The 23,009-nt window shown below is 41.1% G+C and overlaps 3 protein-coding genes across 6 annotated transcripts in view; 2 read left to right on the top strand and 1 right to left on the bottom strand.

Moving 5' to 3' along the window:
• Positions 1-3,562, top strand: part of LOC121283216 (Rab interacting lysosomal protein) — a 50,757-nt gene extending 47,195 nt beyond the window's left edge. For all 4 annotated transcript variants that reach the window (XM_041197512.1, XM_041197508.1, XM_041197511.1 and 1 more), the window contains one exon: positions 1,583-3,562. In XM_041197512.1, coding sequence (XP_041053446.1) covers positions 1,583-1,606 — 24 coding nt within the window. In that variant the 3' untranslated portion in view covers positions 1,607-3,562. The remainder of the gene's footprint in view (positions 1-1,582) is intronic.
• txndc17 (thioredoxin domain containing 17) lies at positions 3,563-10,549 on the bottom strand. Its single transcript, XM_041197513.1, has 4 exons — positions 10,286-10,549; positions 5,831-5,912; positions 4,924-4,999; positions 3,563-4,123 (listed from the first exon to the last, which is right to left on the bottom strand). Exons 1-4 carry the CDS (start codon positions 10,419-10,421, stop codon positions 4,055-4,057), a joined length of 363 nt encoding a protein of 120 aa, XP_041053447.1. The 5' UTR covers positions 10,422-10,549; the 3' UTR covers positions 3,563-4,054.
• Positions 10,550-10,813: 264 nt separating this feature from the next.
• The window catches only part of kiaa0753 (KIAA0753 ortholog), a 46,870-nt gene continuing 34,674 nt past the window's right edge, over positions 10,814-23,009 (top strand). The window contains exons 1-6 of the mRNA XM_041198327.1: positions 10,814-11,079; positions 11,493-11,621; positions 12,314-12,911; positions 14,734-14,840; positions 17,255-17,317; positions 18,378-18,599. Of these exons, the coding sequence (XP_041054261.1) occupies positions 11,493-11,621; positions 12,314-12,911; positions 14,734-14,840; positions 17,255-17,317; positions 18,378-18,599 (1,119 nt within the window). The 5' untranslated portion in view covers positions 10,814-11,079. The remainder of the gene's footprint in view (positions 11,080-11,492; positions 11,622-12,313; positions 12,912-14,733; positions 14,841-17,254; positions 17,318-18,377; positions 18,600-23,009) is intronic.

Raw genomic sequence — 23,009 nt, 5'->3', positions numbered from 1 at the left:
AGTCATAACCAGGAGATTATCAAGCTGGAACATTAATCATTATCTTGGTCTCTCCACAATTGTGGCCTGACCTGAGAATTTGTAGCATTTTCTTTGATTTCAAATTTCTAACATCTGCAGCATTTTGCTTTTTGTGGCTTAAGAGTTCTGTGAAAGAACTGGGCAATGGAATGTGCGTTATGATTTTTTTTTAAACTGTCCAGTACAAAGCTGTGTTTATTTTTGACAACACCTATTATTGCTCATCAATGTCAAAGTGGCAATATGTAACAAATATCGGGTGGTTTGCGTTATGGGCCCAGTCTATGAGACTGCAGTGAATTAATTTCACAAATTCATTTGCAGAAAGCAGAGAGAGAGCATCGAGATTGATCCCCCTTTCTTACTCCCCTTTTCTAAAGGCAATGATTCTAGGATGAACATCAGCAACCTTTTTTGCCATTCTTTGTGTGTGTGCATAGTGCAGGACTACCCAGTTGTAGGGAATCACAGTCCAACCTGGCTGTCTGGCTTACATCCTTGTAGATCTTCCACCAGGGGTCAAAAGATATAAAGGGAAGAAATTTGCAGGGAAACGGGGAATGAGCAAGGGGAGTGGAACTAATTGGATAGGTCTTTCAAAGAGCCGACATAGGTACAATGGGCCGAATGGTCGTCGTCTTTGTTGTAATATTCTATGATTTTTATGAGCAGGAACAAGGGAAATGACAGATGTTTCCACTCCCCGGTCTAGCCAATACTGAGTCTAGTTGTAGAATGGCCACTTTCACCTTCCTGAGATCAAGTAATTCCGAATCTGGGATCTTATGGCTGAATAGCATCGTGTGCTGTGTTCACCAGAGATCTGAGGAAATTCTTAAGGAAGCACATCCTGAGGAAAACAAAGCTCAGCAAAAACATATCTTGTCACGTGTATGAAATTGGAACTCTCTGGTTGAGAGGCAAGCAATTAACTGCAGTGCTAGGCCATTCTGGTAATAGTCAACTGATTTTACAAAATGGTAGTAAACCTTTTATTGTCTTGGATGAAATTAATGTTTTTTTTTAAATTGCAAGATACAGGTGGGCTGAAGTGAGAATTTGCCTAATGCACATGTTGGAAGCTCTTCCTCTTCACCCAGCATCTGAGAAGTCTTTTCAGTCTGGAGACCTTATTCAAAAAATATACACTCTGCCATTCAGTTGTGTCTCTGATAGGCTCACTTTGAGATTCAACTGTGTACAATTCTACAGGTGGTGCAGACTCTACTACTATTGTCAGCAATGCTCAATAATTAAGATGAGCTAATGATGTTTTTTTACCCTCGTCTTTTCTCTATACCCTTGCTGGTCAAGGAGAAATTTAGCAATGTGGATTTCCTGCACTTCAGTTATCAGTTGGCAAAGGCTGAGAATGAAGTTTGGGTTTCTGGTGGAGAGCTGGGTGCTTTACCACTAAGAGCACAGCTAGCTGTGCCACAAAGTATACTAATTTCTGCACGCTGATGTCCATTTGGATCTGGATTAAAGGATTAGGAGGCTAAGACTTCTGTATTTAAACTGATTTCCTGCTGCACATTGTTCTATGCTTTTGTTCCCACAGGTTTGGATTTCTTTATCGCGGTAACAGTGTCAAAACACCAACTACCAAGCCCTCAGCCGAAGCCTGGGAAGTCATTGGCCACAAGGAAGTGAACTTGTATGAGGAATGTTCACAAACCGAAGAATAAAACTGAGGGAAAATATATCTGTATATATTCTTTTAATATATATTTAACTTGATTTACTTGCTGCTTTAAGTACACAGAATTTAGTTTAATTTCATAAATATTAACCGGAATTGACATTTAAAAATAATTTGTGCAATAATTTGTAAAGAATTCAGGTTTTCAAGGCTATTTTTAAATAAATCTTTATTTAAAAAAAACTTCTAGCATTCCTTACGTAAAAAAATTAATGGGAAGACCTGCACGTAATGAGATCTAATCTATTTGCTGTGATCTCTGTTTAAATATGATGCACAATTTGGTTACAGTACTGGGCTGAAGGTGGTGACAATTTTGGGTGATCTGCCATTTTGTAAAATCAAATTAGTGGGTGATTTTTCAATATTTGGGAGGGGACGTTGGTGGCATAAATTTGCCTGTTTGTTTGGGTTACTGCACCAGTTTGGCTGATTTATCAGGTCAGATTACTGGGTCACCTTTGAGATACTTTTTTCAGTTTTATAACCTGAGCCCGGTGTAGGGCGTGACTTCAGTTTGGGTAATTTGACAGTTTGCACGAGTTTTCATATTTGGATGGTTTTGCAAGGACGGTAAACTAGCAAGTTTTGGTATCAAATTAGTTTAAAGCCTACCATGGCAAGTTGTGAAATATGAATTCAATAAATCTGATAGTTTCTGAACCAGCACCTTGCAAGTTATTTAAGAACCTAAGAAATGGGAGCAGGAGTAGACGTAGAGCACAGGACCCATCGAGCCTGTTCCGCCATTCAATACGATCATGGCTGATCTGGGCTTCAACTCCACTTTTCCACTTGCTCCCCATATCCTTTAATTCCCTGAAACACCAAAAATCTGACAAATCCCGTGCCAGTGAGTGGAGTCATATAGTTAAGACCTTATGACTGTGCACTGCACTTCCCAGCAATTTGGATCAGCAGTACCTGTTATCAGCACTACTACAAAGCACAGATTGAAATAATGTTTTATAAATATAACACTAGAAAGTGAAGACAAGAATATCAATTTGCGTACTAGAAAACAAAATAGCATGGCATCCTACCAAGATGTACTTATTACTATATGAAGTAGAAAACTATTTAATTGTAAATAAATATTAGGTTTCAACGATAAAGATTTGGACTGAGCTGATCATAGAACAGTACAGCACAAGGCAGCCATTTGTCTTTCAATCCAGCTGGCACCCTCTCTAAGTTTTTTCTTCAAGTTGTTATCCAATTACCTTTTTGAAAGGGGCTAATGAATCTGGTTCCACTACCCCATCAGACAACGTATTGCAAACCCTAACCACTCGCTGCATAAAAACATTATTCCTCATGATATCTGTACCTTTCACCAATTACCATAAATCTGAAGAGGAGTCATACGGGCTTGAAATGTTAACTCTATTTCTCTCTCCACAGATGCTGCCGGACTCACTGAGCTTTTCCAGCACTTTGTTTTTATTTCAGATTTCCAGCATCTGCAGTATTTTGCTTTTAGCTTTTATCATAAATCTGTGTCCTGTTATCCATCCGTAAACCACTGGAAACAGTTTCTTTATCTAAACCCTTAAATTTTATATGTCAATAAAATATCTTTTTTCTGCCACATTGAATTTAGTAGCTTGCTGCAAGGCTGTTAAATCCAGTAAAGAGATTATTGCAAGTAAATTAATAATTAACCCTCAACACATCTATTTTAAGGGTAGAATCCAGAAAAGATGTAAAAGTTTTGTTTTTGGGAACCAGGGTTGTATTGTTTAGAATGAGGCATTTTGGCAAAAATATGGAATCGTTCTGATACCAGAGAATCTTCATTGAGAGCCTTTGAAAAAAAATAAATGCATTCTTCAAAAATACAATTCAAAGTAATTCTTTATTTCAGATCTACATTTTTATTAGTTGACACAATTCCATTCTGAAAATTATTCAAGATGGAAAAAGACACGTTTCCAAACAGTAATTATCCAAATATTAAAATATACTGCGGGCTAAGAAATTGTAAGACATTATCAGGAAAATCAAGTACCTAATTCATTCCCAGGATGGCATACTGCAAATTTAAATAGAATTACATTTTTACTTTTCCTCCCATGAATTATACTCAAGGATCCAAGAACAATTTTAAGCATAAATCAATGCCACGACTGCCTGAAAACACCCTCAAGCCTGGGAAGGGCTGCCAATCACATTTTTATGATTACAAAAGATTTAAAGTCAAATTAGAAAGGAATGTCATTCAGTTTGACTTTGTATCCTTGCTTTAGTGGAAAACAATCTCAAATATAAAGCTAGGCATGTTCTATGGACATGGGCATTGAAGATAGTGTAACAAATAAAAAGGAAGTTTCAGTTTTCCGTGAACAGCATTTGCACAAGCTCAGGCTTAAATAGCTCCTCTTCTACCAGCTTTTGGGGCTGAAACACAAGAATAAATTGGAAAGTGAAATGTCTCAGTTTTGTACTGACACCAACCTTCGTGATAACACTAAGAAGGAATTTCAATTTTTCCCCCAGTTATACAAGGTCATATTTTAAAAACAAACATTATACTTAATTATTTTGAACAGTTAACATAAATAAAAATGATTGCTTTTTATGGTTAAAGGTTCAAGTAATTACAGGCTCAAAAGTACAGCACAGCCCAGTGCTGGTGCTCACTTCCTAACTGGAACTAGCTACTGATATCATATTTGCCTGCCTTATATCCTTTCATATTGCTCCTTTTCAATTACTCATCCAGATTCTTTAAGTGATGGTAACATACCAACTAAAATTGCTGAGTGTTGCAAAGTATTCCATGTTCTAAAAGTCTTAATTTTTTTTTACATTTTAATTTCCTGTTCCAGCCTTTGTGATAATGTGCAGTCTTTGCCCTTACACAATTGAGAGAACATCAATTTCATTCCCCAATTTCAAAGTTTCCAAAATGAAAATTCAAACATTAAAACATGAAAACACCTGTCAAAAAGATCTGAACTGAAATGGAAGAGAGAGTTCACTCCACACGCAAAAACAAGATCAACTAATCCAGAGAATGCAATAAAGATCACATTTAACATCTACATAGATTTAAAAGATCAATAAAGATTTAAAGGATTTTTCTCCAATCAGTTTTCATAGTTTCCAGCTGCACCTTAGAAATTCACGTTGTCAGGCCAATTAATATGCAAGCTATGGAGGAAAAGGAATGGCCTTGAAGGCTGGACTCTACTCACTGTGCCATATTTCATGAGAGTTGGTACAGCATTCACTTTCAGTTTTACTCGAAAGTCATTTTCAAGATTCTTCCAGCTGATCAGAGATAATGTGCAAATATAAAACAGTCATGTTAGTTTCAACATTGACAGGCGTCAAAGTTGCACTTACTACCGCATTCTTAACTGGCCATTCATGATCGCTGAAGTGATTTGACCAGTTAATTACAATATTAATTTTGTTCAGACTGTGCAGTGGAATTACTTGGCTGTCCGAAACTATTTTTCATCTGACAGTTGCTGAGCAATAGTTTTTGTGCAGTAAAGCTCTAGTTTAGATACACTTATGCTATCAACAGAATTTAATATTCACCTTAGGCCAGTGTCAAAATTACAAACAAAAAGGTCCCCGCCACTATATCACACCAGGTTCAGAATGATCCATTTATTTTTAAAGTTTGTCTTCCAGTATTTTAGCAACTCCTTTATCAAAGATAACCTGATTCTAAAAAGTGTTTTATAAAGAAAAATCATTGTTACTCCAGTTTTCAATTGTCATTCTGCAACAGGATTTTACCATTAATTTCAAAGATACTAAATAATTGTCACTGTCCGATTGGATAATCATGCCTTTACCCTTCATAGAACTGAACAAATCCACAGATAATTTAACAATTTGAATTAAATAGAGTACTTGGACCAGGAGGCCAAACTTTACATCTTATTTATTCATGTTGATGTAATCCTTATCATAATACATCATAATACAAGACCAAGTGGAATTAAGTTATTCCATTATTATTCCAGAATAACTTATCTTACAGAGATAATGTATGCTCTTAAGTATTACATAATTGGGTACAAGGTGAGCGAATGCTTCTATTGGAGAACAAATACTTTAAAAAACTTTCAAACATAAATAACTTACTGTGGCCTGTCACCAGTTTGACAGTAGATGAAGACAGAGTCTTCGGGCAGCTTACTCAGTTCTTCACGGACTATTGGTTCAGCTGGAGGATCAAGAAGAAAATTTCTGGATCTCAAACACTTTGGCGATTTCATTCTCATTGAGATCAATTAAAATGAACCCCAATATGCCTATGAGGAGAATACTGACCAAGAACTAGAACACAAAAATACACTGACAACTGGATAGGAGAATGAAACCAAATTTGAAACGTTTGCTGAATGCAGTGTTTTTTCACTTTAACTTTCAAAGTTTATAACCATTAAGAAATGTAATTTCACTGGTGTGGGTTCGATACCTGTTAAAAATTTGTACAATTATATCAAATACCTTGTTGACCTTCCTTCAGTCAACTTATTGGACTTTTTGCTCTTTTAGTTGGTTATATTCTGCAGCAATAGCTTGAAGATTGTCCGTCTTTTACTTCACAAATGAGGCTTGTGTTTTTCATTCAGAAGTCCCACTATCATCCACATGCCACTATCAACTTTTTAAAAAAAAAATTCATTCACTGGATATTGGCTTCACTGGCTAGGCCAATGTTTATTGCCCATACTTCATTGCTCTCGAGGTGCTGGTGGTGAGCTGCCTTCTTGAACTGCTGCAGTCTATGTGGTGTAGATACACCCACAGTGTTTCAGGGAGGGAGTTCCAGGATTTTGACCCAGCAGTGAAGGAACAGCAATATATTTCCAAGTCAAGACAGTGAATGACTTGGAGAACTTCCAGATAGTAGCGTTCCCATCTATATGCTGCCCTTGTCCTTCTAGATGGTCGTGGTCGTGGGTTTGGAAGGTGCTTTCTAAGGAGCCTTGGTGAATTCCTGCAGTGCATCTTATAAATGGTACACACACTGCTGCTACTGTGTGGTGGTAATGGAGGGGGTGAATGTTTGTGGATGGGGTGCCAATCAAGCATCAAGTTTTTTTACTTTATGAAGTTGCGTTGGAATTTAGTTACAAGAGTGTTAGCCCATCCTTTAGGGCATCCTCCAAGTGACAATTCTTCACTTGTGTGTTGACAACAGGACAGCCTGTAAGTATATATTTTTCTAAAGTCATCTTCAACGATGAACTGGCTTACCGCAGTGACATCAATTTAAAACAAATATATTTTCTAAACTGAATCTGGAGGGATACAGCCTGTTACTTGCCCCATTTCCAAGCCCTTTGATCCAGCTCCCAGCTCTTCCTAGGGTAGGCAGTGACATCGTGGTATTGTTTAGCAATCCAGAGACCCAGGGTACTGCTCTGGTGACCCGGGTTTGAATTCCACCATGGCAGATGGTGGAATTTGAATTGAAATGTCTAATGATGACCATGAAATCATTGTTGATTGTTGGAAAAACCCATCTGGTTCATTAATGTCCTTTAGTCTGTTTTTCTGGTCTGGCCTATATATGACTTCAGATATGGACAAGCAAAGCCCTCTAAAATGGCCTAGCAAGCCATCAGTTGTATCCAACCAGGAAAAACAAGTCAATAAGGAATAAAAGCAGACAGACCACCCAGCGTCGACCTAGGTACTGGAAACGACAATGGCAAACTCAGTCCTGTCAACCCTGCAAAGCCCTCTTTACAAACATCTGGGGGCTTGTGCCTAAATTGGGAGAGCTAGCGCACAGACTAGTCCAAACTATGACATAGTCATACTCATGGAATCATACCTTACAGAAAATGCCCCAGTTCCTCCATCGCCATCCCTGGTGGGACCTGACACACCCAGCAGAGGCAATTGACCTGGGAGTCCTCAATGACGACTCCGGACCCCATGAAGTCTCATGGCAGTGGATCAAACATGGAAATTAGCATGGAAACCTCCTGCTGATTACCATCTACCACACCCACAACCCCACCTCAGCTGATGAGTCAGTGCTCCTCCATGTTGAACACCATTTCAAGGAAGCACTGAATGTATTTCAACGTCCATCACCAAAAGTGGCTCAGTAGCATCACCACAGACTAAGCTGGGTGAGTCCTGAAGGACATAGCTGCTAGACAGGGTCTGCAGCAGGTGAGGGAACCAACAAGAGGGAAAACATACTTGACCTCATTCTCACCAATCTGCCTGCTGCAGAGGCTTCTGTCCATGTCAGTAATGGTAGAAGTGACCACGGCACACTCCTTATGGAGACAAAGTCCCGCTTTCACATTAAGGATCCCCTCCATTGTATTATGTGGCACTAGCACTGTGCTAAATGGGATAGATTTTGAACAGATCTAACAACTCGAGACTGGGCATCCATGAGGCGCTGTGGGCCATCAGCAACAGCAGAATTGTGCTCAACCACAATCTGTAACCTCATCACCCAGCATATCCCACACTCTACCATTACCATCAAGCCAGGGGATCAACTCTGGTTCAAAGAAGAGTGCGGGAGGCCATGCCAGGAGCAGCACCAAGCATACCTAAAAATGAGATGTCAACACAAGCTACAACACAGGACTGCTTATGTGCCAAACAGCATAAGCAGTAAGGGAGGGACAGAGCTAAGGTGAGTCCACAACCAACAGATAGGTCTAAGCTCTGCAGTCCTGCCACATCCAGTCACGAATGCTGGTGGACAATTAAACAACTCACTGGAGAGGAGGCTCCATAAATATCCACATCCTCAATGATGGGGGAGCCCAGCATCAGTGCAAAGACAAGGCTGAAGCATTTGCAGCCATCTTCAGCCAGAAGTGTCCAGTGGATGATCTTTGTTGGCCTCCTTTGGAGGTCCCCAGCATCACAGATGCCAGTCTTCAGCCAATTCGATTCACTCCATATGATATCAAGAAACAGCTGAGGGCATTGGATGCTGCAAAGGCTGTGGGCCCGGACAATACTCCCACAACGGTACTGAAGACTCATGCTCCAGAACTTGCCATGCCCCCTAGCCAAGATGCTCCAGTACAGCTACAACACTGGCATCTACCTGGCAATGCAGAAAATTTCCCAGATATGTTCTGTACACAAAAAGCAGGACAAATCGAACCCGATCAATTACCACCCCATCAGTCTACTCTCGATGATCAGTAAAGTTATGGATGGCGTCATCAAGCCTCACTTGCATAGCAATAACCTGCTCACTGACACTCAGTTTGGTTTCCAACGGGGTCATTCAGCTCCTGACCTCATTACAGCCTTGGTTCAAATATGGACAAAAGAACTGAATTGCAGAGGTGAAGTGAGAGTGACTACTCTTGCCAATGAGGCAGCATTTGATTGAGTGTTGCATCAAGGATTCCTAGCAAAACTGCAGTCAATGAGAATTGTGGGGGGCCACACTCCACTGGTTACAGTCATAGCTAGCAAAGAAAGATGGTTGTGGCTGTTGGAGGTCAGTCATCTCAGCTCCAAGACATCACTGTAGGAGTCCCTCAGGTTAGTGCCAACCATCTTCAGCTGCTTCATCAATGACCTTCCTTCCATCATAAAGGTTAGAAGTGGGGATGTTCGCTGATGATTGCACAATGTTCAGCACCATTCATAACTCCTCAGATACTAAAACACTCCATGTCCAAATGCAGCAAGACCTGGACAATATCCAGGTTTGGGCTGACAAGTGGCAAGTAACATGTGCACCACACAAGTACCAGGTGATGACCATCTCCAACAAGAAAGAACCTAACCATCTCTCCTTGATGTTCAATTGCATTATCATCACTGAATACCCCACTATCAACATTCTGGGGGTTACCATTAACCAGAAACTGAACTGTGGCTACAACAGCAGGTCACAGGCTAGGAATCCTGTGACAAGTGACTCACCTTCTGACTCCTCAAAGCCTGTCCACTATCTACAAGGCACAAGGGTGTGATGGAATACGCCCCACTTGCCTGGATGAGTGCAGGTTGCACAACACTCAAGAAGCTTGACACTGTCCAGGGCAAAGCAGCCCCCTTGATCGGCACCACATCCAGAAATATTAACTCCCTCCACCACCGACGCACAGTAGCAGCAGTGTGTACCATCTACAAGATACACTGCAGGAACTCAACAAGGCTCCTTCAGCAGCACCTTCCAAACCTACTACCATCTAGAAGGACAAGGGCAGCAGATAGATGGGAACACCACCTCCTGGAAGTTCTCCTCCAAGCCACTCACCGTCCTGACTTGGAAATATATCATCGTTCCTTCACTGTCGCTGGGTCAAAATCCTGGAACCCCCTCCCTAACAGCACAGTGGGTGTACCTACACCACATGGACTGCAGCGGCTCAAGGGGGCAGTTCACCACCGCCTTCTCAAGGGCAACTAGGGATGGGCAGTAAATGCTGGCCCAGCCAGCGAAGCCCACATCCCGTGAATGAAACAAATGAGCAGAGCAGGTCCCGCCCCCTGGCCCCGCCCCCTTGCCCCATCCAGCCCCGCCCCTCTGCCCCCAGCCCCGCCCCTCAACCCCGGCCCCGCCCCCTGGCCAGAATCTCTCACCTGTCGCACAGTCTGGGCACCAGCTCATTCCCTGGGCATCTTTCGTGCCGGTGAAATACGCAAAGATCGTCTTGTCCTTGTTGGAATTCACCGCCTTCATGAACTCCTCATACCCAGACACTTCCACCCAAATCATTTTCACAGTCCCGCGCGGAGCCGCCGCTCCCTTTTTATGGAAAAGGAGACGAGCAAAAGCCTCAACGTTGACTAGGCTGATTCTTCCGCTGAAGGGGTGGGGCCGCGCATGCGCATGCGCAGCGCCGGTCTGGCGCTCCGGGATCCGCACATGCGCGACTCCGGACTGCCGCTTCGGTATCGGCGCATGTGCCACTCCGTACCGGAGCTTCGGGCCCCGCGCATGCGCCATTCCGGACTGGAGCTTCGGGCCCCGCGCATGCGCCACTGGCGGCGGTGGTGGTGGTGGTGGTGGTGGTGGTGGGGTGGGGGGGGGGGTGGCGCTTCGGGCTCCGCGCACGCGCTATTCCGGACTGGCGTTTCGGGGCCCCGCGCATGGGCGAGGGTTAGGAGGGGGTGGTCGTTCTGCGCGACTCGGGCGAAGAGGCGGCGCCGGCGCCGGCGCAGGCGCAGATTTGGTCACGAGCCCCAAGCAGCTCCTGCACCCGGGTGACGCTATCCTCAAGATTCTGGTGTCTAGCAACCGGGTGCCTGGCAACAGCCGGCGCTTCGGGCCTGTGACGCCGCCTGGCCTGGCCTGGCCTGGCCTGGCCTGGAGTGGAGTGGAGTGGCGTGGAGTGGAGTGGCGGGCCTGAGCGAGGATTGTTCACATCATCGGGGTAAGGGAGGCGCCGCTAAACCCGGGCGAGCTTTGGGCGCTTCATCAAACCTGATGGGCCTTTCACTGACTTGAATCTGTGATCCTGCACTTTCCCCAGTGTCAGTTTATTTTCCTTTTCCAGTTTTACCCACTGATGATATCAAACTCCTCGGTCTTTAGTTGTTGGTTTTATCCCTCTCTCCCCCCCCCCCCCCCCCCCCCCCGATTAATTTGGTAAAGTAGTTTTGTAGCATGGCCATATCCTTCAGCCTTTCTATTTTAACGCTTTTCTTTTTTTTTTAAAAAAAAACTCCCGTTTTTATTATTTTAATTGTCCTTTTTTTTGGGTTTTAAATCAAGTTTTAAAGAATTATCCGCACACCTTTTTATATAAGTTTGGCTACTTTAACTGTATCGATTTGATCAATGCAGATGATCATGGCCACAAAGGTTCAGCATCACCACACACACATTGTGAACCCAGCCCAGTCTTTTGGGACTTTGGTATCTTCCATATCAGCTGGACGAGATGTTGGAAGGAGTGAATTTTACAAGACTCAGGTATATAGTGTTATTACCCCTTTGGTTACTGTGCCCCAATTAACAATGTGCTGCATTCGCAGTTCGATAGAATGCAGCAATAATAATTTGAAGAATATAAATGAAGGCATAAAATATTATTTCAGTTGAGAATTTACCATTAAAAGGAAACTGCAAGTTTTGAACAACTTCATATTTCAAAATTTTTATTTTCCGTTTGCTCCTATGGAGAAATTCTTCCTTTTTTTAAAATCAATCTTTCCGTAATTAATTGCTACTTTACTGACATATGAGTCTTTGTGCAAAGAGAAAAAGTTATGTTAAATATCACTACTTGGTTTACCTATGACAGACAAATTGCTCAGAAGTGGTAGCGTGTGTTGGTGGAATAAAACAATTTGGGCTACAGACAAATTCCCGGGGTTTTTTCCAGTAAAAGTTCCATATCATATCACAAGTTTCATGGGAAGACAGTGAGTTGATGATCAATGCTTTACTCATGTTGAAGCAGAAAATAGGATGGCAAATAACTCAGACTGCCCTGGTACATCTCTTGGTTATTTACAAAGTAGTATTGTGGAAGTGAGCTTCATGCTACCTCCATTGCTGGGTGGGGGAGAAGGAAAAGGCATTGTGTATGTTTCCTTAATTAAAGTGTCAGCAAGGAGAATAAAATGTACTCAAATTGCTAAAGCTTTTCTTAATCTTTTTAGTTAAAATTCAATAAGGATGCGCTAAGTACTGTATCCAACATGGCTGCGACAGTCACAGACCCTCGTCCAATTGTAATTGAAAAGCTACGTCAACCTTGTGAGCCGCATGTTCAGGATGATGCCCAGAGTATACGCAGCTCTATGCAGTTTTCTACTGTGTCTGAAGAGAGGTTGAATATGGCTGTTCGGATGGCAAAGCGTGATCTAAAAAAAAGGCATCTGGAAGAGCAAGTGAAGGATTACTTATGTAAACTTGAGCAAGATCCATCAGAAACATCAAAATATATTAATCGAGTGAAGGGGACATCCGCTGAGAATACTGCATGCATCAGGAATCGGCTGAAAATGGAGAGCCTCGCAAAACTAAGACATGATAAAGCTTCAAAAGAGGGGTTTACAAGGTCTGGTGCCAAGGTTTATATTTATACCTCTGACCAAGGCCAAGCTAGGCCTGCACGCTCTGATTCACCACCAACACATGACCCCGGCCCAGATCTGAATCGCCAGAACCAGGGCAATAAAACTGCTGAAGAGATCCGTAGGCTGAGAACAGAGCTCAGCAAGTACTTTCAGAAAATTGAGGAACTTTCCAAGAAAGGTATAGCATCATTTGTATCATACCAAATTAGTTATGTAATTGCTGATATTGCATAACATAAGGCATTGTTGTAAACTAAAAATCATTTTTCAACTTCCATGCATATTGCAAGTCACAGTAAGCTTTTTGGAATTATTAAGAAGCATATTCTTGGAACAAATTGTGATCAAGGGCTACACCTGGCTCTGAAGCTTTGGTAGACTGCCCCACATATTTTTTGTTTGCTAGCTTGCCCTGTTTGAATATTGTGGATTAGAATCTTTGAAAAATACTATTTTTCATGTTATACCTAATGTTGGATGAATTCTGAATCAGAATATGTTAACTATCAGCATCTTGAGACATTTGAATTAATGAACATACAGATTTAAATTCTGTGAGGCCCCTTTATGCTCCATTATAATGAATTCCTAACTTTTTTTTTACTTGCCTTCTGGGTTTACTGCATGTGTCTGTGCCTAGGAGTGAATAAACCTTAATTTTGTTTCATTTGAGCTGCTTTAATAAACTAGTTGCATTGTATTAGCATTTCCAGTATCAACATCTCATTACATTCCCCACATGCTACTGAAGACAGCAAAGTCATGAATTAAGAATAGTTTATTAACCTTGGAATTATAGTTAACAGCATAGGAACATAGGAATTGCTGGATAAGAAAAAAACAAGGTCCATCTGGTTCACTTTCTGCCACCTTTGTGCTTGCATGACGAGCAATACCATTGAGTTATTTCACGCCTGTACTGGAATATAACATATTAAAATGTTTTCTGAAGGAAATCCATCAAATTTGCATTGAAATTAATCAACATTATCTTCTTAAGGAGACCATTCCAAAAGCAATGTACAAATAATCAGTGGATATGGTTAATTGACAAAATCCTTGAGGTTATAAACATGGTTGACTCTTCCCACTGAAATGGCCTAGCAAGCCACACTTTTTTTCAAGGGCAATTAGGGATAGGCAACAAATGCTGCTCTTACCAGCGATGCCTACATCCCATGAACGACTGCTTGTGCAAATAAACACAAAGCAAGAAGTTATTTTCTGAGTTACCCTTGGTCCTCCAGAGGTTGTTATTTACGTAGAGACTATGTATTGAAACACAGAACGGTGTGAAATTCCTGTACTTGCATGACATATATCCACAAAGCTTGTCAGAAAGAAATTAGGGCATGTCCATTTCAATGTAAATAAATTTTTACATGTATTAAGCCTTAAGCACTGCCAAACAAACTTTCTGGTACTGAAAATTAACTTTTATGAGTATGGAGTTGTTGGGAGTAAAAAAAAAATATTTTTTTAAAACTTTCTTTGTCTTTCTAATTCTGTCTTAATCCCAACTTTTTTCTCCTTCTATTTTGCTTTCTATATCTGATTTACCAACTGATGTTACCCAGTTCAGACTGCACTGCTTATTGATGCTTCTCCATTTTGATTAAAGAGATTTTGTTTCATGAATTCATGAACAGTTGTTTGTACTGTTCACATGAGCCCTAGATTCCCTGTACATATTGAAATGGTGTTCAAATTACAGTAAGTTCCAGTGCAAAATCCTATAGATGGTCTGTGTGCTAATGTAGTAAATAGCTGGCATCATTTATCCACTGCTAAGAGCAAAGTCCGGCCATTATTTGCCATTAGCTAATGTGAATGGTTCACAGCATGCAGATTGATTCTTCTTTCTTTCTCAATCAGCATAGTTCCAAAAATATATTAGCTCCTTGAATAATGTAACATTTATCATAAACTGGAAAATCATTTCACTGTTTTTAGATTGCCCTGGCAGTGCATTAAACATAAGGTTTATTTTCTTTTGTTAGAGAAATATCTGGATGTCCTGGATCCTGATGAAGAGCGCAGAATGCAGATAAAAAGACAGGAGCAGGCCACTCGCTCGGCGAGGATGCTGTATGTTTTGCAGCAGCAAGTGAGAACTAGATTAAATGTTACTAAGCGTATAGTTAATTGCAGTCAGTTTTTCCCTTACAGACCAAACCCAGGTGACACTATAATTTACACACTTAATAATATGGAAAATGAGAGGTCAACAAGGAGCATGAATTTGCCCCTTTCACAAACAGAAATAACTCTATAAATACTTGTTCTTTATTTGGGTAATCTGCAATAGCACTATTGTAATTAATGAATTGGCTTTTTTTTCATGGGATGTAGGCCTTAATGGCTGGGCCAGCATTTATTGCCCATCCCTAGTTGCCCTTGAGAAGGTGGTGGTGAGCTGCCTTCTTGAACCATTGCAGTTCATGTGGTGTAGGTACACCCACAGTGCTGTTAGGAAGGGAGTTCCAGGATTGTGACCCAGTGACAGTGAAGAAATGGCAATATATTCCCAAGTCAGGATGGTGAGTGACTTGGAGGGGAACTTCCATGGTGGTGGTGTTCACATCTGTCTGCTGCGCTTGTCCTTCCAGATGGTAGTGGTCATGAATTTGGAAGGCGCTATCTAAGGAGCCTTGGTGAATTCCTGCAGTGCATCTTGTAGATGGTACACACTGCTGCTACTGTGCGTCGGTGGTGGAGGGAGTGAATGTTTATGGATGTGGTGCCAGTCAAGTGGGCTGCATTGTTCTGGATGTTATCAAGTTTCTTGAGTGTTGTGGGAGCTGCACTCATCCTGGCTTGTGCCTTGTAGATAGTGGACAGGCTTTGGGGAGTCAAGAGGTGAATTACTTATTGCAGGAGTCCTAGCCTCTGACCTGCCCTTGTAGCCACAGTATTTATATGACTAGTCTAGTTCAGTTTCTGGTCAATGGTAACCCCCACGATGTGGATAGTGGGGGATTCAGTGATGGTAATGCCATTGAACATCAAGGGGTGATGGTTGGATTCTCTCTTGTTGGAGATGGTCATTGCCTGACAATTGTGTGGCGCGAATGTTACTTGCCACTTGTCAGCCCAAGCCTGGATATTGTCCAGGTGTTGCTGCATTTAAACATGGACTGATTCAGTATCTGAGGAGTCACAAATGGTGTTGAACATTGTGCAATCATCAGTGAACATCCTCACTTCTGACCTTATGATGGAAGGAAGATCACTGATGAAGCAGCTGAAGATGGTTATGGGGAGAATGGGGTTGAGAAACTTATCAGCCATGATTGAATGGCAGAGCAGACTGGATGGGCCGAATGGCCTAATTTCTGCTCCTATTTCTTATGGTTGCGCTGAGGACACTACCCTAAGGAATTCCTGCGGTGATGTCCTGGAACTGAGATGATTGACCTCCAAAACCACAACCATTTTCCTTTGTGCTCAGTATGACCCCAACCAGCGGAAAGTTTTCCCCCTGATTCCCGTTGACTCCCATTTTGCTGCTGACCTTTAAATCTTAACCAACATTCTGGCAATTTTTATGACTTATAATAATAGTATTTGGGGTTTTCCCTAAATTAAATCTTGCATGTTGATTGTAGAAACTTATTTTTATTCTGGCAAATGCCATGGCTCCTTTTTATAAAATAAGAGTTTTCTGAGTTAAATAACCAATCCGCTTGTATGGAAATTACTGCTTCAGCTCACTGAAAAAAGACAGCTTGCGTGGTAAATCCTAATTTTTGTATACATCAATTTGAAGTAGAAGCTTTATTACCTCTGCCACTGAAAGTGGGCAGATGTAATGCATTTACCCCTGTTTTGTTAGTCTGTTTGTCTGTAAACAATATATCTCAAAAACTAAAGGACAGATTATAATCAAACTTGGTAAACAGGGTATGGGCCAAGGAAGAACTGATTTAGTTTTTGGCATAGATGCAGATCTGATACTGGAATTTGTTTAAAGGATCTTTTCACATTGGGAGATGGGATAAATTGCCTTTTTTAAAGAATATTGTTGATTGTCTCAGCTGCTGTGGTGGAATTTGTTACAGTTGTCAAAATGTGAGTGGAGTTTTCAGAGCAGGTTGTTGGTTATGGATTGGCCTGAAGCTTCCTCAATGAGATGGAAACTCTTTCAGCTTTGTAGTTACAGAGCATCAACCAGACAGGGAAAAGCTGTATCATTGTAATAACATTGAGCTAACACAGCGTGGTGGAGATATGTGCTCCACTGAGTGCCCTCTTCATGTTTTGGAAACTGAGATGTGTAGTAGATGAAACAGGAACACAATGAATACACTGGATAAGATAGTGTTCACAAAGAAAAGAACAGGTTGCAAAATGCAGTTATTTGGACAAAATGTTTTGTGAAGTTCTAGCAGTTGGTTGCTCTGTATCCAAATAGTTTTTGAATAGCTTCAAAATACTAATAAAGGAACAAGGATTTTTTTTACATCTGATCGGGGTAGTTGTTTCTCTTGACCTTGTACTCATTTTAATTATTTAATTCAGGTAAACGAAATACAGGAAGAGATAGAAAAACAAAGTCCACATAAAATAAAGCATACTAAGAAGGTAAGAAAATTAAATGTTTTCATTTTTTTGACAAATATATCTTGGTGCAAGTGGATAATTTTCATGCTTTTGCTCTCAAGTGGAGAGAAATTTTGCTCAGATAGTTTTATTTTGTATTTCTTCAGGATTACAGGCAACTTTTATAGACTTTACTAAATTATTTATTGGATCCAACAGGTAGAATGTATTCTTCCAGCTTTTCCTGTCAAAATAAGTTGGGTTAATGGTGCTCACAATTTATATATGTGCAAATTTGGGAGGGGGGGGGGCGCGCAAGCAGATGTGTGATTAAACTCAAATATCCAAACAATGATGTCCAAGTTGTACTGCTCCACCATTAGCTTCACAAAAACAGCACTTTGCAGCCTGCCTTGCCTTAACTGGCTTGAGGTTGCTGTACTTGTATGGCAAGTAGGAATTTAACACACCATAAAAGTTAAGTCTTGTCTGTTCCTTTATTATTACAAGTGCAAAGTCTCATTCCTTCAGGTTTCAATTGTTGGACTTTTAACACGTGGGGGGGGAAAAAAACTTTTTTTGACTTACATTTTCCCTATCTAAATCCAATCTTTCTTTTCCCTCTCCTTTTATTTCCCTTGCTGTACTTGGTTTGACATCAAACTCACCCACTTTAATTTGTACTTCCTTTACATGCTTGCTGTATTTATTTTGCAATCCTTCATCCTGATTGGTGAAGGGGATACATAGTTGCTGAACCTGTTCACTTGGGTCCCAAAAGCCCCATTTCTCTCAATGTGATGTTACCAGCTTGCACTTAATTTTTTTGTGTGAAAAGTTGTTTTAAAAACCAAAACATGCAAGGGTAAGTCTAAAGCGATGTTCTGATATAGTAAAATTTGGTCCATTGAATGAAAAAATAGTACAGCTTTTTTTTTAATACCTTGGTCGATGTGGAAAAAAAAGTTAAGTTTACATTAGCTCATCTTCATCAAAGGCACAGGTTAATAAAAAATAATTCTACCTAAAGTAAAATTATTGACTTCAGTTTTAACATAAATGTCTCTGAAAGGGATATTATTGCAATTTTTATATGTTTCAGTCTCGAGCCATGTCTCGATTAGCAGCTGCGCATAGAGGAGCTGTGCGTGCATTACAGATGTTTGTTGGTCAGCTCTCTGGACAATCAGAACAGCAGATTCCTACCTACTACAAGGAGCTAGGTCAGTTGATTCGACAGCTTTCCCTTTGCTCTGCCAGAATGGAAAGTGACATGGACTCTTCGATATCAGAAACCATTATTAATATCCTGCAGCAAGTTGAGGTAAGTATTAGTAAAAATTTAAGAAATAATAAGTGTAATATTACAGTGCTAAAATGAGGTTTGAATTTAGGTGTGCCTATGTAATATGGACACCTTTTTAATAGTTAAAAACAAAAAAACTGCGGATGCTGGAAATTCAAAACAAAAACAGAAATACCTGGAAAAACTCAGCAGGTCTGGCAGCATCGGCGGAGAAGAAAAGAGTTGACTTTTCGAGTCCTCATGACCCTTCAACAGAACTTGAGTTCAAGTCCAAGAAAGAGTTGAAATATAAGCTGGTTTAAGGTGTGTGGGGTGGGGTGGGGGGGGGGGAGGTATAGAGAGAGAGAGAGAGAAAGAAGTGGAGGGGGTTGGTGTGGTTGTAGGGACAAACAAGCAGTGATAGAAGCAGATCATATGATCTGCTTCTATCACTGCTTGTTTGTCCCTACAACCACACCAACCCCCTCCACTTCTCTCTCTCTCTCTCCCCCACACACACACCTTAAACCAGCTTATATTTCAACTCTTTCTTGGACTCGAACTCAAGTTCTGTCGAAGGGTCATGAGGATTCGAAACGTCAACTCTTTTCTTCTCCGCCAATGCTGCCAGACCTGCTGAGTTTTTCCACCTTTTTAATAGTGTTTGTGAACTCATAAAACACCCAAAACAGAGATCCAATGCGTTGCCATTTTTCCTGCCCTCCCAATGGCTATGTGTGAGCCCAAGTTCTCCTCTCATTTATTGTGAAATAGGTTAACTTACCATTGTAACATGGAGAATATTAAACTCTAGTGTACAAAGTTATTCCGGTTTTCTCTCCAGTAACTTGTCTCATTGGAATGATTTTACAAAGTCCCATCTTCTGCTTTCTGTCCATACCCTTTTTATGTTCTTTATTAGTATCATTTTTAATGCTGTGATTCAGTTAATTAATTTAGCAATCTTATCTCAGATTGTGGGGTTTTGTCTTCATTTTACCAACCACTGAAAATTAATCTAATTTCCCTCCTCCATCTTCGCAATTTAAGGACATTCAGCTTTAATTTCTCTCTCCGACCTTTCATCTCTGTTATCTTGTTGGTTAATTTAATGTTGTACTTTCACTTGCCTTTCATCTCTTGTATAGCATGCAGCTCAAAACTGCACACTATGTTGCAGCTTTTAGGGATACTAATACAGGACATAATTAACTGCCACTTGAGCAAATGTGCATTACTTGAGGAAAGCCAGCATGGATTCGTTAAGGGCAAATTGTGTTTAACTAACTTGATTGAGTGTTTTGATTAAGCAACATGCAGTTGATGTGATGTAACTCTTTCGAGTACAAACACGTTTCCATCTGTTCCTATTCAGATGAAGTTACATTATTTCATAGTTTGCCCATTGTGAGATTTGAACTCCTGATACTCTTTTGAGTAAACCTGTTTCCATCTGTTTCAGATGAAGTTACATTGTTTCATAGTTTGCCATTGTGAGATTTGAACTCTTGATCTTGGGGTTACAAACCCAGTACCATAACCACTTGGCTATTTAGGCCAAGCTAAAATAAAATCCACTTCCATCTGTTTCAGATGAAGTTACATTGTTTCATAGTTTTGCCATTGTGAGATTTGAACTCTTGATCTTGGGGTTATAAGCCCAGTACCATAACCACTTGGCTATTTAGGCCAAGCATTGATGTGATGTACGTGGACTTCTAAAAGGTGTTTGATAAATTACCATATAACAGGCTTGTCAGCAAAGCTGGAATAAAAGAGACAGTGGATACAAAGTTTGCTAAATGATAGAAAACAGAGTTATGTGAATGGTTGCCTTTTGGACTGGAGGAAGGTAGTGCAGTTCCCTGTAGGTTGGTATTATATGCTTGATATATATTAATGATCTAGACTTGGGTGTGCAGGCTATAATTTCAAAATTTGTGGATTGTACTTGGAAGTATTGTGAACTGTGAAAAGGATCGTGAAGACTTCAAGAGGACGTAGACAGGCTCGTGGAATGGGCATGATCATATGCAGGTGTGCATCCCCCTTGTGCAGAGAGGGCCTGCAGCAGCCCAGTTCTCCACATGTACTCCTCCACATCATACACACGACCCCAGATTGTTGAACTCGGGTCCCCAACCCTCACTGCTACCTGGCTCGTGCTCAATCTTCCTTGCTTCACCAGCTAAAGTTGAAAAACCAGTTCAATCATTAGCCAGACATAGACTTAGCAGCAGCTTGAAGTCTTTTGAACCCCGCAGACCCATGAGGGTCCTTGGCTTCTCGGGAAGGCACCAAATTGACTGAGCGACTTTGTTGGGAACACGCAAGAGGTGAAGTCGAGGTCTCAGAGTGCACAAACCTCCCTACAACTCATCTAGCTGACCCTTCAAGCACCATCTGCCCTGCATGTGCCAGAGTCTGCAGATCTATCATTGGACTTATCAGCCATCTCAGAGCCCAATCCATTGAACCCAAGTGGAAGCAAGTCACCCTCAAACCTGAGGGACTGCCTAAGAAGATGATGCAATGGCTAGACATGTGGCAGATGAAATTTAATGCAGAGAAGTCCAAAGTGATACACTTTAGTAGGAAGAACAAGGAGAGGCAATGTAAAATAAAGGAAAGAAGGTGCAAGAACAGGGATCTGGGAGTATACTCGAGTATTTGAATTAAACTAACAAATTGCCAGCCCCTTGAGGGGCACTGTAACTAAAAGCAATAACGACAGCAGAAAAATAGCAAATTAGATTGAAATTAATTCCTGGAGCTGATGCTGTGCTCCAGCCTCTGTGATGCCCACCAGTTGCAGAAGCTTCAAGTGTACTGATGGACACCGTGTGCTCCCTCTCCAAAGACACCCAGGTGTGAACATAACTATGGAAGAGAGGTAGGCCGGTCAAACAGCCCTCCCAACCAACTGCCTGCTGCCTGGACTTGTTTATGGCCACCTTTGCCAAGCCCAGGAGCAGGCTAACGAAGAGATGATCTGGGAGTTTAGAAACAGCAGAAGACCATAAAGCCTGTCAAGCCTGCTCCTTCATTCAATACAATCATGGTTGATTGAACACTTCAATGACTTTTACCCATGCTATCCCCACAATCCTTAAGGTTATTGTTAATCAGAAATCTATCAGTCTCTACCTTAAACATACTCAGTGACTTCACTTCCATGGCCCTCTGGGGTAGAGAATTCCAAAGATTCACAGCCCTCTGAGTAAAGAAATTTCTCCTCATCTCGGACCTAAGTGGCTTCCCCCTTATTTTGAAATTGTGTCCCCTGGTTCTAGACTCCCCAGCCAGGGGAAACACCTTACCTGCATCTACCCTGTCTATTCCTTTGTATTTTGTAGGTTTCAGTGAGATCTCCTCTCATACCTCAAAACTCTAGAGAATACAGGCCCAGTTTCCCCAGTCTCTCTTCATAAGATGTTCTGGAGATGGCGGGACTAAGTCTTCATTGCACTCCCTCTATGGCAATGGTATTCTTTCTGAGGTAAGGGGACCAAAACTGCACACGCTACTCCAGGTGCAGTCTAACCAAGCTTCTATACAATTGAAGCAAGACTTCATTACTCCTGTAATCAAATTCTCTTGCAATAAAGGCTAACATTCCATTAGCCTTCCTGATTGCTGCTGCACCTGCATGTTAGCTCTCAGTGACTTATGGATAAGGACACCCAGATTCCTTTGTACATCTACACTTTCTAATCTCTTACCATTTAGGAAGAGTATATAACGTACTGGACATCCCAGTGAAACTAATGTTGAATCACTCAGATCAACATAAACAAAATAACAGTAATGGAGAAAATAAAGGAACTAAAGTGTGACAAGTCACCAGAACCAGATGGTTGCCATTTGGGATTTTAAATTAAATTAAGAAGGGTGAGGGAAAGAAAGCAGTGAATTATAGACCAGTTGGCCTAACATCTGTTGACAGGATATTACTAGAGCCTATAATTAAGGATCTGATTGAACACCTTGAAAATTTTCAGCTGGTCAGAGAGAGCCAGAATAGATTTGTAAAGGTTTCGGCCATGCCTGAAGAACCTGACTGAATTTTTGTGAAGAGGTGTCTGAAGTAGTGAGCAGGAGAATATTGCTCAGTGCTATTTTTATGGACTTCCAGAAGGCATTCAATTAAGTCCTTCTTAAGAGGCTGTTAGCTCAAGTTGGAGCTCATGGAATTGAAAGCAAATGGTTGATCTGGTTAGGAGATTGGCTGAGTGGCAGGATACAGTGATAATGGGCAGCTACTCTAATTAGCAGAATGTGACTAATGCGGTCCCACAGGTTGAGACCTCAATTATTCACCATATTTATTAACAAAGCTGATGGGATATAGAGCCAGATGTTGAATTCTGCCAATGACACAGAGATGGATGGTTATTGAAGGCAGTGTAGGTGGAAGCAGAAAATCAGAGATATTAATAGATTAAATGA

Source organism: Carcharodon carcharias, chromosome 10, assembly GCF_017639515.1.
Source record: "Carcharodon carcharias isolate sCarCar2 chromosome 10, sCarCar2.pri, whole genome shotgun sequence".
Lineage (NCBI taxonomy): Eukaryota > Metazoa > Chordata > Chondrichthyes > Lamniformes > Lamnidae > Carcharodon > Carcharodon carcharias.
The sequence above is the reverse complement of the archived record's forward strand: the minus strand, read 5'-3'. Positions and strand labels throughout refer to the sequence as shown.